The sequence below is a fragment of the Myodes glareolus genome, chromosome 9, assembly GCF_982192425.1.
Source record: "Myodes glareolus chromosome 9, mMyoGla1.1, whole genome shotgun sequence".
Classification (NCBI taxonomy): domain Eukaryota; kingdom Metazoa; phylum Chordata; class Mammalia; order Rodentia; family Cricetidae; genus Myodes; species Myodes glareolus.
The window spans coordinates 102,192,041-102,206,613 of NC_142034.1; the positions used below are offsets into that span (position 1 = coordinate 102,192,041).

The following is a 14,573-nucleotide window of genomic DNA, read 5'->3' on the forward strand; positions in this document are numbered from 1 at the left end:
CACTTTAAACTGATTATTTCATTTCCCCCAATAAAGATCAGCATATAAAACTAAATATTTTTCATTAAGATGGGAAGATGAAAGAAACAGGTAGATCAATTTAAGGAAAGATATATGATGATAGATGATAGATAGCTAACTAGATAATAGATAATAGATAGTTCAAAGATACATATATTGATGGGTATTAAATAGATTGATAGATTGACAAATGATGACAGAAAGACGATAGATTGATATATGATAGATGACAAAGCTAGATAGACATATAGATATACATATACATAAAGAGCAGATAGATAGACAAACAGATAGATAGATAGATAGATAGATAGATAGATAGATAGATAGATAGACAATAAATTATTGATAGATGATGGATATATAGATGATGGATAAACAGGTGTCAAATAGACTGGTAAATGATGATAGATGGTTGATTGATAGATAATAGATAGAAGATAGAGATGATGAATAGACCAATAAATGATAGAGAATAGATGGATAGTTAATAGATTGGTAGGTGATAGATAAATGAAAGATACATAGATGATGATGGTGATGATAGATTGATTATAGGTAAATAGATGATTGACATAGGTTATATATATATATATATATGATTTGGTAGATATTAAAATATCTCAGGAATACACAGTATGTGCCTGATTCTCTGAAACCTCTGTGTTGTTGCAGACCTTCCTGCTGTACCAGGAAGGAACTGCTTGGGGTACTGACCCTGCTGATAGAGAAGAGTAGCCCGGGTCGGTCAGAGCACACGCCCGTGAAGCAGAAGCGCAGCTTCCAGTAGAAGAGGTGCTCCCAGATGAAGGTGATGAGGCTGAGGGCCATAGCCGCAGCCAACATGTAGAACACGCCCGCCATGTTGTCAATGTCCAGCTGGCTGCTCATCACCTCATTCTTCTCGTTGTGGCAGATGCCTGTAAGCCACAGTGTCTCCAGTTCCTCCATCTCACCTGCACAGAACATAACACCAACAGGCAGTGAAGACCTGAGCACCTGTCTTGGTGTAGATACTTATGAGTTGGGACCATGGACATGACTGACAAGGGTGTGACTTTAAGGTAAGTTGCTGAGCTTGGCTGATCTTTGGCCCTCAGTGGAGGATAACACCTCCTTGCTACCATTATGGACAGGATTAAATTAGATGGTGTTTACAGTGTGGTGAATTTGGCAGTTCCTGGTATAGTTTTGATCGTGGTTACAGTCTCCCCATATTATCGCCTTTGTCCTCTACATGCCCCAAAGCCCCGCCCACCCAGGCTCACACAGGATAGGCATGCTGCAGTGGAAAGACTTAATGTCTGAACCTCTCACTTACATGAATAGTGTGTGCAGCAAGAGTGCATATTCCAGGGAGTTGTGGGAGGGGGGGTCAGTTGAGTCTGGTTCACATGAAGTCTCATGAACAACAGCTTGTGCTACTATTGACTGTAAGGAGGAGAATGCCTGGAACCATGACTGGAAGATGGTGGACCTCAACTATATTAGTTTCTTCTTTCTCATGTTTAGAACACTCTAAACAACTCCAAAAGCTCACCCACAATAATGAGCTTAAGATACTAAACATTAGTGGAAGAAAGGCATCTTAGTGCTGAATGGCCTCTTACAAAGTGAACATCTTCCTCACTTCAATAGGCAGCTGAGGAAACAGGTGCGCTTTTCATTGGAAATAAAAAGGCAGCATGCTCAACACTATCTTTTTTGTGCATTTTATCCAATCCCCATTTAGAATAAAACTCCATGATCTCAATGTCTAGTAATTACACAAGCCATTTACAATCACTAAGCAGTGGCATTTACTCCATGATTCAGTCTTAAGAATTCTATCTCAGGGACATTAATCATCAAAGAAAACTTATATGCTAAAAGCGAATCATGACTCCATTGTGTCTGCTCTCTAGGCTGAGTAGGAGGTTTCTAATGGAAAATGAAAGGGCAGTTTTAAAGTTTATAACATTGCGGATTTCAAGTGAGTCTTGTTTTTAAGTTTTGTGAAGTCCGAGTGTCACCAATGTCTTTGGTTTGTTTTCCTGTTTGAAGCAAGCTAGTGGTGATTCTTCCTGGCCTTGTGACCATGTTCAGTTTTCCTAAGATTTGAACTGCTGTTGTAGGGTCAGTGTTCCATCACTGCCATTCTCACATTTCACCATCTCTATTTTCTCTCAAATAGATTCTGGGAACGTCCTTTCGATTTTGGTGTAGACCCTACACGTGAATATGCTTTGTTTATTTAGATATTGGTCTCAGTATGATTCCTCTATCCGATGACTCTTCGCTTTAACTCTGGAAGGAAAGTTCCCACCATGGCCAGTGAGATGGCTCTGTAGCACTTGCTGCCAGGCCTGGAGACCTGAGCTTGATCTCTGGGAATCAGATGGTGGAAAGAGAGAACAAACTCTTGCAAGTTGTTCTCTGACTTCCATGTGTGTGCCTTGGCATGGGTCTCACTTCACATGTACACACATATAAATATTTAAAAATCAAAGTTTCATCCATTATTTTTTTAAATATAAACTCCCCCATCTTAACATTTTTGTTTGTTTGTTTGTTTGTTTGTTTTTTGAGACAGGGTTTCTCTGTAGTGTTGGAGCCTGTCCTGGAACTAGTTATTCTAGACCATGTTGGCCTTGAACTCACTGAGATCTGCCAACCTCTGCCTCAAGAGTGCTGGGATTGAAGGCGTGCATCGCCACCACCCAGCAAACTTAGCATTTTTTAAGTCATGCATTCTTCTCTGTAACTCTTTCCAAACTTAGACAAATACTGGCCTATGGTGTCATCCTTGCACAGTGTCACATAGTCAGCTGGAAACATTTCAGCCTGGCTTCTTCTACGGCTGATATGACTTTCCGTGTTCCCCTATCTCTTCTGGATCAGTAGCTTGTTTCTTTGCATTACCAAGTTGCACAGTCTGGATACAGATTGCTCATCTGGTCACCTATTGATGCTGATGTTGTTCTTTCCAAATTTGTACAGTCATAAATAAAGCCACTACAAACATGGACTAGCGAAGACGTTTGTGTGGATACTTTTGACCCAATTGGTCAATAATCCAGAGAAATTTTTGCTAAATTCTCTGAATTATATGGTAAAAAATGTTTACCTTTCTGCCCAACTGTATTCCGTTTTGCATCCCTCATACCCACAGGACTGAATTAGTTTTGTCAGAGTTTGGGCAAGGCTTTTGCTCTTTTCATAGGCTGACAGTGGTATCTGATTGCTGTAATTAGCAATTCCCTAATGACCTGTAGTAGCTCATTTTGTCCTGAAAATTTTAACACAGAGCACTGCCAGTCTATCCTGTAGGTTATTAACCTTGTCTTCATATTTAGTTATCTCTGTGGGCTGGAACTGGTTGATCCACATGAAGATTCATTCTCTAGTCATTTGTTCCTTAATTGGTGATATTTCACTTTATGTTTTCATTTTAATCTCTTCATTTTGCCTGAGACATTTATTTGTTTCTTTCACAGCTTCACCTGTTCTTTTCATTATGATTTCCAAACTTATATGATTTCATTTAGCAATTTCAAACCTATAGCCAAGGGGAGTAATTCTTAGACTTCTCATTCTGTTTGCTCTGTGTTCTCATTCATGGCAGTTGATTTCCTTGTGACATTGCAATCTTTCAAAATTTTATTTAGTCTTTGGTAATTTTATATGTGCATGCAGTGTGCTTACATCATATCTCCCACTGCTCAATTCCTTCAGCTCCTCCTGAGTGCCCTCTACATTTAACTCCAAGACTCATATGTTTTATTTTTAAATAACCCACTGAATCTAGTAAGTGCTACCAATTTGTGCATGGGTTTAGAGCATCATTTTTTGGAGCACTGGCAACCATTGCTCCAAATTGTTGAAGAAACAAATTCTTCTTTTCTCATTGTCCATTAATTGCCAGTAGCTCCTCTCCTAGGGTTGTGGCTTTGGGAGCCTCTTCCCTGGTGTGGGATTCCCCTCTGTATGCTCTGAATATGTTAATAAAGAATCTGCTTTGGGCCTATTGCAGTGCAGAATAGAGCAAGGCAAGAATTCCAAGTAGAGGTAGAGGAAAAAAGAAGACAGAGTCAGGGAGATACCATGTAGCCACCGAAGGAGACAGATGCCTGGGAACCTTACCAATAAACCAAGAGCCTTGTGGTAAAATATAAAATAATAAAAAAGGTTAGTTTAAAGTGTAAGAGCTAGCTAGAAATATGCTTAAGCAGTTGGCCAAACAGTATTGCAATTAATATAGTTTTTGTGTGATTATTTTGGGCCTGGGTGGCCGGGAACAAACAAGGAGCCTCCACCTACAAAATGGAGTGCCAATGTGGGCCAGCTACATCCACATAAAACCTGAGAGAGATTAAAAAAATTCTAGGCACACACATACACACACACACACACACACACACACACACACAGAGAGAGAGAGAGAGAGAGAGAGAGAGAGAGAGAGAGAGAGAGAGAGAGAGAGAGAGTTAAGCACGCCTTCATGGTAGCAGGATTTTTGCGGGTGGACTCTGTTTGCTAGAAGCAAGCAGAAGCACAATTCCATTAAGAGACATCTTTCTGACTCTGCTGTAGCAGCAAAAACTGCATGGCTCCTTTAAGAAGGCTTCCTGGTTTGTGTCAGTTGTGTGAAAAACTCGGGTTCCTTCAGGAGGCTGAGTATTTAAAAGGGGTCTATGAGCAGTGTGTTACAAATTGTTTAATGATGACATGGACCCTGGAGCTGGGGCCATGTGCATGACTTTCAGAGGCAGTAAACAAGCCTCCAGCAAGTTGGACTGGGTGAAGCCAACAGGCAAAGCCTCAGAGTTAGTCCTAGTCATGTCTTCCTAACATTTAAAAGAAAAAAAGTGCTCCTAGTCAAAAAATAATTACAGATACACACAATAAAGACAAATTCAGATGGAAAAGACCTCTAAATGAGTCACAGTGTTGGATAAATGTATATAGACTTGAGAGAGAGAGAGAGGAAAAAGAATATAGACAGTTATAATATAAAAGAGTGCAGACAGTCATAGGTTATAGAAGTAAAGATAATAAAATGAATATTAAACATGTAAAAAAAAGTAATAGAGTTAAAAAACACAAGCCACACAAAGAAGGAATATACACAGAGAGTTTGGATTATTTATACTATTGAGTTTTCTTTGAATTTTTTGACTGTAAATGAGCTAAGTACAGAGAGACATTTTATTGTACTGGTGGCTACACTAAACCAACCTATATATTTTAAAGGTATCTTGACTTCAAAATTTGAGTCTAAGGATATGTTGCTTTGGAGAAGAGGTTCAGCTTTTGTTTCCACAGAAGGTAAGAACCTGTGAATTCCTTCCAGACTTATGTGGTTTGATGGATCAAGACCCCCTGAAGGTCTCTATAAACCCCCAAATATTTTGCCCAACAAAAAACAGCAAGAAGTTTAGAAAAAGCTACACACAAATTCCCAAATATTGTCTATAAATGTCTGTGTTCATTTAAAGGGATATTTAATATAGAGATAAATACATTGCATTGGTATGTATCTTGGTTTATTGATAAAATTTCAGGGTTGATTTTGTTATATGTATATTTCTGCTCTTGATTAAGGTACTGTGTTTGTGCATCCCATTTAAAATTGTAATGTATGATTAAAAATACAGGCTAATAGATAGTCATTTATATTAGTCAAGCTTGTAGCCATGTTAGTTAGGTTTTCTAGATGTACAGAGATACATTTCAAATGGATAGTTCTTCAAACCTTTCAAAGACTTACAAAATATGGCATTTAAATGTTTTAAGAACTTAGGACTTTTCATAACAATGAGACACATCTGCTCCTAGCAGCACCAATGTACTTCAAGAGGATGATGGGCATCAAAGAGGTTCCTTATGGAATTGGTTAGCCATTGGGGCAAGAAACTGCTCTTGCCTGGACTGCTTGATGGTATGCTGTATGAATTGGACGTGCAAGACTCACAGAAAAAAAATGACTGCTAAATTTGCCAAAAGAAGGTGAAATGGTCCTTTGAAGTTTCTACTTCATGAGAGAACTGCCAGACGTTTTGCAGGATGGACACACACACACACACACACACACACACAAACATAGACACACACAAAACAACTGATAAACTTTGCCAGCACAAGGAATTAGAGATCTTCAGATTTCCTGCTTCATGGAAGATTCTGTCAGATACTATGGGCCTGTACGCTAAAGATAGATGTTACAAAAGAACTTTGGGTGACTGTCCAGATAGTGAGATGTCTCTGTCAATTCTAGAGTTTTGAAAGTTACTTACAATGTACTTCCTGTTAACATAGGCAATATTATATCCTTCTGGGGTCTTTAATAAAATTAAAAAATAGATAGTTATAATTATAGTTTTTCTTAGTTACAATAAAACATGAATTAGATATGAATATTGCAACTATAATTCTTACATGATACCTGTTTTGCTATACGTAATTTTACTATGTTAAAGCTAAAATCTTTTTATTTAGACAGAAAAGGAGAGGTGATGTGGGATTCTCCTGTGTATGCTCTGAATCTGTTTTGTTGCCATTGTTTAATAAAGAATCTTCTTTGGGCCTACTGCAGTGCAGAATAGGTGGGATTTCCAAACAAAGAGAGAGGAAAAAAGAACACAGAGTCAGGCAGATGCCATGTAGCCACCAAAGGAGACAAATGCCTGGGAACCTTATAGATAAACCACGAGCCTCATAGTAAAATATAAAATAATAAAAATGGGTTAATTTAAGATGTAAGAGCTAGTCAGAAAAATACTTAAGCTATTGACCGAAAAGTATTGCAATTAATATAGTTTCCATGTGATCATTTCAGGTCTGGGTGGCCGGGAACAAACAAGAAGCCTCTGCCTACACTTCCCTGTCCTTGCTGGAATGGTGACCACTTTGATCTTGCAAAGGTCGTTTCCTGGCAACTGTAGTTGTTGTGAGTTTGAGAGTGCTATGGCCCTGTCATGTCACAACAATCTCCTCTGACCTCTGGCTCTGTCTATCTTTCTGGTCCCTCTTTCTTACATTCTCTGAGCCTTGGAGGGGATGTGGTATGATATAGATGCCTCATTTGGGGCTAAGCATGCCCCCCATTGCTTTTTCCAATTTCAGGTTTCAGTATTAACCACTGCCTGCTGTATACCTTTCTAATATTTAATCCTGGGTTAATCCTATGCTTAGCTATTTTCCCTCTCAGAACCATAATCTCCCCAAAGATCACAGGGTGACAGAAGTGTCCCTAGGCATGGTTTTAGAGTTGGCTTCTACCAGAGTTCCAGTTTTTAGTGCTTTCATTATTTGTAGGAAAAAGATTGAATGTGATTACTGCACCATTTAAGTGACGCATATTTACTCTCAAAGGCATCTGTGTTCAGTTTCTCACTCAGCAACAAGCACATAGAAATCCTCCCTGCATTTGCTTTGCTTTGATGGATAGAGATTTCCACAGTTTCTTTTTCATAAACAAAATGACTCATTGAAGGTCTCAGAGTTTTACATAAGAAGGGGAACATGCATAATCATGAGAGGAAAAATATCAAGCACTCTATCAACCAGCAAGTTCATCACCCAAGATAGCAGTTGTGGTGAGTCAGCCTTGGGGACAGAGTGGCAGGAAGGGTTATCTTGGCCGAACTCCTTCCTTTCCAACATACTCCAGCACCGTACACAGTCACAATGCATGGAAGATGCGTATTATCTCTTGTCTACCCAGCACCAACACAGACTCATCTGAAGCCCTCTGCCCACCAAGAGCCTCCAGAATTATATAACTGCTTCCTTTCTAAAGCCACTAATGTCACTTCCTAAAACACAATGTATTGTTGAGTTTCCCCTCCCTTTAGTTTGTGAGGACACACACACACAAAATGGGTCTTACTCCATAAGATTCATAAATTCCCAAAATATCTTTTCTTTAAAGTTGTCTCATGAAGATCCAGGATTATAAACCAGGACACTGGCAGTCTGGTTAAATCTGGTTAAAAGAAACACTGCCTTGATTCCTTTCAAGATGCAAGTACAAAGAATTTTTTGTCTTTGTCTTTTGCCTGAACATACCACACCTCTCTTTAGAATTAAGCCAACTTGGTAAACTCAACCCAGATTGCAAAAGGAGAGTGATGTTACATTTCTCAGCAGTGATTACAGCCTGTACGAATCATTTCCCAGTCAGATAGTTCCTGCCCTGTGGCCTTCTTCCCAGTGTAGTGAGCTGTGGTTCAAATACTTTCTCATTCCGTTTTTAATTTGTTTGAGTATATTATAACCTCCTTCAGGGAGATCAAGGACCATGTTTTATGATTTTGCTATTTCTCATGCCCTACAGCACACACTAAGCATCAGATCCATACTTTCTGTTTCTTTTTTTTCTTTGTATCCCCAAGCATAAATTGGGCAAGACTACAAAAACGTGCATATCTTTTGCTGTTTTTCTGAACTGGAAATAGATGGAAAGCAGAAAACAAATGTTGCAGTGGACTAGAGAGCGAGCCTTGGCAAAGAGGAGGCCCTGAGCTGGGGTAAAGCCCTGAGCTTGTGTGGAGTCCTGAGCTTGTGTGAAGCCCTGAGCAGGTGTGAGTAGCCCTGAGCTGGTGTGAAGCCCTGAGCTGGTGTGAAGCCCTGAGCTGGTGTGAAGCCCTGAGCTGGTGTGGAGCCCTGAGCTGGTGTGGAGCCCTGAGCTGGTGTGAAGCCCTGAGCTGGTGTGAAGCCCTGGGCTGGTGTGGAGCCCTGAGCTGGTGTGAAGCCCTGAGCTTGTGTGGAGCCCTGAGCTGGTGTGAAGCATTGAATATCATTTTCATAAGAAAGAGCTTGGCATTACACATCCCAGCGTCAGCTTAGCCTCTTACAAAGAGGTCACAGCACCATCGGGTTTATCTTAGAAAGGAGCGCTGGCAAATGGGACTGCTAAGTCTGTTTCCTGACGGAAGCTAATTCTTGCTGGGAGGACAAAGACCAGGTTCTCCCGGGAACAGGAGAAACTTGAGTTGTGGCCAGACCATACTATCTTCTCCCTTCTTGGGAGAAGACTGGCCCCAGCAAAGGCTTTCTCATGTTCATGTCTCTAGTGATGATGACCCATGGGACATGGCATCTTTGTCAAGGGTTCTGAGTTCTCTCTTCTAGAGGTGCATTGCCTTGTGCAGGCTTCACTGTCAGATGCCCTGTTTACATGGGTTCTGGAAATCACATTCAGGTTCCCACAAATCACCTTGCTAGCACGTTGCTGCTGAGCCATCTCCCTAGTCCACATATTTTATTTAACAAAATCACACAAATGCTACTATATTCAGGCACTGTCATTTATTTTTATTTGTTTTCTTAAACAAATCCATCACCGTCCTATTGACATTTGTGACTGGTCCCATTACTATCACCATCTGAAGCTGAGATTTAAGGTAGAGAAGTTGTGGAATTTCCTTTTGTGTTCCAGTTTTGACATCTACCAGGTGTAATAGCACAGGGTTGGTAACGTCATCAGAGAATTGTTACAATTAAATTATGTGCACAGTCCTCAGATGTTAATGACTCTTCAGTGTTTCCAGGAAGGTATCCTTACTGCAGGAAGTCAGGGAAGCTAGGGGTAGAGCGAGTGACACAAGACTTTCTAGGCCCTTCCAATCCAAGAATGCCCAGCCCCGGAAGAGACGGAAGAGACACAGCTCTCAGAAGACGTTGTACCATTTAAAGTGAGAAGAATCAGCCTCTTACTTGCCTGAGTCCTCAACACTTCCAGGGGAAATCCTCAGCACTTCTGCACTTCCGGGGGAGTCCCCAGCATTTCTTGGGGGAGTCCTTAGCTCATCCTGCTTGAGTCCCCAGCATTTTTGGGTGTGGGGATCCTCAACACATCTGAGATATCTCCCACATATAACCTAGCAGGCAGACATCTGCATTTTTTTACTAGCTCTTGATCCTCAGCAGGGGTGATGGGAAAAGAGAAGGAACTGGTGGTTTGGGTTTTGTTATTGTTGTTTTCTTTACTCATTCACACATTTTTGAAGGCATCTATATTTTTTATTTAGTGATAAGAAACATGCTCCTTTTGGCATCTATGAACTCTGAGTCTTCCAGAAAGAGACTGCCATGCAAATCAGTCAGGGTAAGATTAGGTTTTTGTAAGGCTAGAGGCAAGGAGAAGCATGGAGGGCTTGGGGATCCGGGAATAATTTGGAATTTGGGGGAAGGAGGAAAGGACTCAAAAGAGGGGCTAGAAGGGCAAAAGAACTCCCAGGTACCCTGAGGACAACAGAGACACTGGATGCTTTCCACAGTGAACACTTTGACCTTGGAGCTCAAGATACTTTGGCTGTTGCCCATGTTTTTGCAATAATAGTTCCCTGAGAGGAAGCCCAGTGTTCCCTCACACGAAATTTTAAAAAGACTGGCTGGAATAGGGGTGTATGAGTGTGTGCCTGTGTGTGTGTCTATGTATGTCTCTCTGTATGTGTCTGTATGTATGCATGTGTGTCTGTATGTCTATGTGTGTGTCTGTGTATCTATATCTGTGTGTGTCTATGTGTCTGTGTATGTGTGTCTGTGTATATATGTGTCTATGTGTGTCTGTGTATATATGTGTGTCTATGTGTGTGCCTGTGTGTGTCTCTGTGTGTATCTGTGTGTATGTGTATCTGTGTCTGTGCGTCTATGTGTGTATATGTGTGTATGTGTCTGTGTGTATGTGTGTGTGTTTCTGTGTGTCTATGTATATCTCTGTGTGCCGGTGTGTGTGTGTGTGTGTGTGTGTGTGTGTGTGTGTGTGTACGTGCATGCACTTGTGTTTGCTGTGGCTCATTTAAACTTCAAATCTGGATGATAATTCTAAAGTACGGCGAAAGGTTACCAGGAAAATCTATCACAGGGACACAATCACTACTAGAGTCCTGTCGTTTGCTCGAGACTCAGGAGGAGTGACTGGATTCACTGTGGGGTGTCGTCATGGTCACTATCTCCCTCTCCCATAACCGTTTATTCTGCATATTTCAGCTGTGGGTACTAGCCTGCATGCCTGAGCATATGTGGACATGTCTGTGAGGGAGTTCTAGATTGGGTTAATTGAGGAGGGGAGAACAGGCCTGAATGTGGACAGCACCACTCCATGGGCAGGGGTCCGAGACTGAATAAATTGAAAGTGAGAGGAACATCAGTGTTTGGTTTTCTCTGCTTCCTGAGTGTGGACACTGGGAGTAGAGCCCTTCTACCTGATGGAGTGTGTGAGTCAAATGCAAGACCAGGGAGGGTTCTGCTTCATCACTGAGAAAATGCCTCTGCCAAAACTGTGAGCCAAGGCAAACCCTTCCTCCGTTAAGTTGACATTTGTCGGGCAACTAGCTCATGGTGCTATCACAGGTAGCTAAAATAGGAAGAGACCACATTTTCTCCCAACATGACATTCGGATACTATTTCCATATAGACGGTCAGAGTGGAGTGTAATTTTGTCTATGTCTTTGTCAATGTGAAATTTACTCAGAGAGGGGGCTTTTGTTTATGTTTCTGGCATTCCCAGCACACAGTGCAGCTCTTACTATACTAACCACAGATTGTGCAAGGCTCCTCTCTTCTTGCCTATTTTGTGACACACAGATCTAAGCACCAGCAAGAGCCCAAAAAGATCAGTCTCTGAAGCCACAAGCAGAAGGGTCAGGAACAGTTTATGAAACTCAGAAATGAGGACTGGCTTTCAGGGCAGGCTCAGGCCCATCAAAGCTTCTGGACCCGGAGATGGTGGTTCCCGTGGGGAGCAGGCTTCCATCTATAGCCCAAAGACGTCAGCATGATGTTGTTGCTGATCCCATTAGGGTTCTCTGTGAGCACCACAGGGGGAACTGACCCCATTCCATCTTGTTCCATGTCTTACTGAGGCTTTGGGTACCCTGAGCTCCTCAGAAGCCCAACTGGAATTGAAAATGGCAAGGCAGCAGCTTTCTTGATAGAAAATCTAGGGCACAGAGTCACATACACACTCGTGTTTTCAACAAGAACAGACTTTGGTGACGCTGCAGTCCTGGGTGAGAAAAGTTTGGGTCCTACATAGTCCGTACTGTGCATGTGGAAGGGAGATGCCAGTCGGATTGCAGAAGTATGGTCATCCGTAGAGCAAGGTCAGAGTAGCGTCCAACCACGGGACTTGGGGACCTTTACTCATGTACCACATGTGCTAGACCCAAAGTCATGTAGGTCAAGAGCAACTTCTCAGATGTGGAAGTGAAAAGCTGATATTCCTTCCGTGTAGTGACTCTAAAGATGAAGCTTTTTAAATAGGAAAGAGGAGGATGTGACTATAGTGACAGCTCAAAGGGAAGGGCATGGCTGGAACAATGGCTCCATTGTTAAAGTTCTTGCTATAGAAGGCATGAGGCTGGATCCTGGCATCCATGTACAAAACCAGGGGTGGCTGTGTGCACCTGTGATCCTGGTGCTGGGAGGCAGAGACAAGAGGCTCTCAGGGCCTTCCTGGATCAGGAAGCCACTGTTGACCAAATGGTCAGTCTAGCCAAACTGACAAACTCCAGGTTCAGCAAGAGACCCTGTCTCAGAAAACAAGGTGGAAAGAGATAGAGGAAGACACAGATACATCCATATATGCTTGCCAGAGTGTCTGCATCCTCTCCTCCCATGTATATACTCAGAAGCACATGCGCACACACACGGAGATGGGAAAAAAAATCTCCTAAACCTAAGCCTCACCCAACACCTGATAAATAAGAAAGAAATAAAAATTAAACAATGTGAGGCATGGAAATAATACTCTGGAGCACATGACCTCTCAGCCTGTGAACTCAAAGGGTCATTGGGACATTTGCTCAGGAGGCAAAAATAACTCTGATGGTGGTATGATGAGAAATAGTACAAGATTATGGATACCAGTAGACTGAGTTTGGAAGCCAAAGAGTCCTTATTTAAATGTCAGAATATTCCATTTCTGCATAATGCTGAGAAGTCACAAACTAAAATAAAAATAGGGCTAGGATTAAATGTATCCAGTTAGAGGCAGAGACAAGATGTCTTTGGCATAAATTCTCCAACCACTACCTTCCAACTGAGCTTTCTGCTCTGTGGATGGAATCGACTATTGCAAATTTTGTTTCTGCTTGTCACCATCTGGTTGGGGGTTCACAAACCTGTGACCAACTTTGCAACCAGGACTTAGAACATTCAAATGCACACAGAGGGCTGGGCAAATATATTAAACCTCCAACAATGTACATGGTCAAAATTTCCTCTCAGAGGATATAGTTGGAGAGAAATACTTCTCTGAAGCAAGACTGAAGGTGTGTGTGTGTGTGTGTGTGTGTGTGTGTGTGTGTGTGTGTGTGTTATTGTTGTTGCTGTTGTTGAGGAAGGGTCTCTCCTACAAACCCGGCACTTGTCAGTTTGACTATGTTGTAATAAGTCTACACTGTCAGGGTATAGGGATTACAAGTGCATACATCCAACCATGCCTGGTTTTACAAGTACATACATGCCATTACGCCTAGCTTTTCACATGGCTTCTGGGATGAACATCAGATTCTCATGCTTGAACAGCAAATACTTTGCCAAAAGACAGCCTGGAGAAAACCTGCAGGGAACATCTCTGTGGACCAGGCTTTTCTTGCACCCTTTAATCAGTCTCTGCACAGACACAGACAGGCAACCTGATATAACTTAAAAGGCATATAAATATGGAACACAAATGGATTCACAGTAATGTTTTGATATTGCACATTTTCTCCATCTAATGTCCTCAAAATCTTATGACTCACACTGTAAAGGATGAGGATTTTTAATATCACTAAGGGGTCTTAGTGTTTTAAAAGATTGCAGATGTAAGGAAAGATGATAGCAGTGATTTCATATTTCATGCCAAGAAATATATCCTTTCTTTTAGCAAATAAAATGACCTCACTACTTTTCAATTCCATTTTTATTGAAGTGTTGACAATAAGCTCCCTGAGACTGTAAAATCCCCAAGTAAAATGGACTACTTCCATTTTATCAGTGTTCTCCACAGCCTAGGACAGTGCAAAGAGCTTAAGGTGTACTCATTCATTGTGGAATGAAGTTGAGGAGAGAGTTGAAGGGAGGGAAGGGGAAAGAGATGTTGATGGAGGAAAAGGGGGTGAAGGAAAGAAAAGAAGAAATGTCCCCATCAGAGGAAGGACCACATTTGCTTTCAGGGCCATCCATGGCTAAAACAGAAAGAGGACCCTTTCTTTGTATAGAGTATAAGAAAGGTATTGAAGAGGGTTAGAGTACAAAAGAGGCTTTCAGTTCCCTTTGAGGGGATTTTCCCTCTGGCCTACTGTACCTTACCATGTCTAAAGAGACAAATGAGGTCACACTACTGCCAGGGACAACTGTGAGAACAGTTTAACACAAGGGAGTCACTAGATTCAGATTCCAACTTAATATGTAAAGCAGACATGATGATCCCCTGTCCCCATCCCACTGATCTGAGGTCATGTCCTATGGACCAAGGTCACCAAATATTTCAAGATGCTGGGAAAGAAATCTAGGTATCCATACTGTTGGCTATGATCATATGACAATATGCAGTCATGTAGCTACTAACTAAGCTGTA

At 41.5% G+C, this 14,573-nt stretch overlaps 1 protein-coding gene across 1 annotated transcript in view; it reads right to left on the reverse strand.

Annotated features, from left to right (window-relative positions):
• Grin2a (glutamate ionotropic receptor NMDA type subunit 2A) overlaps window positions 1-14,573 on the reverse strand; it is a 419,855-nt gene that overhangs the window by 14,464 nt on the left and 390,818 nt on the right. Inside the window, exon 11 of the mRNA XM_048433182.3 lies at window positions 739-977. Coding sequence (XP_048289139.3) covers window positions 739-977 — 239 coding nt within the window. The remainder of the gene's footprint in view (window positions 1-738; window positions 978-14,573) is intronic.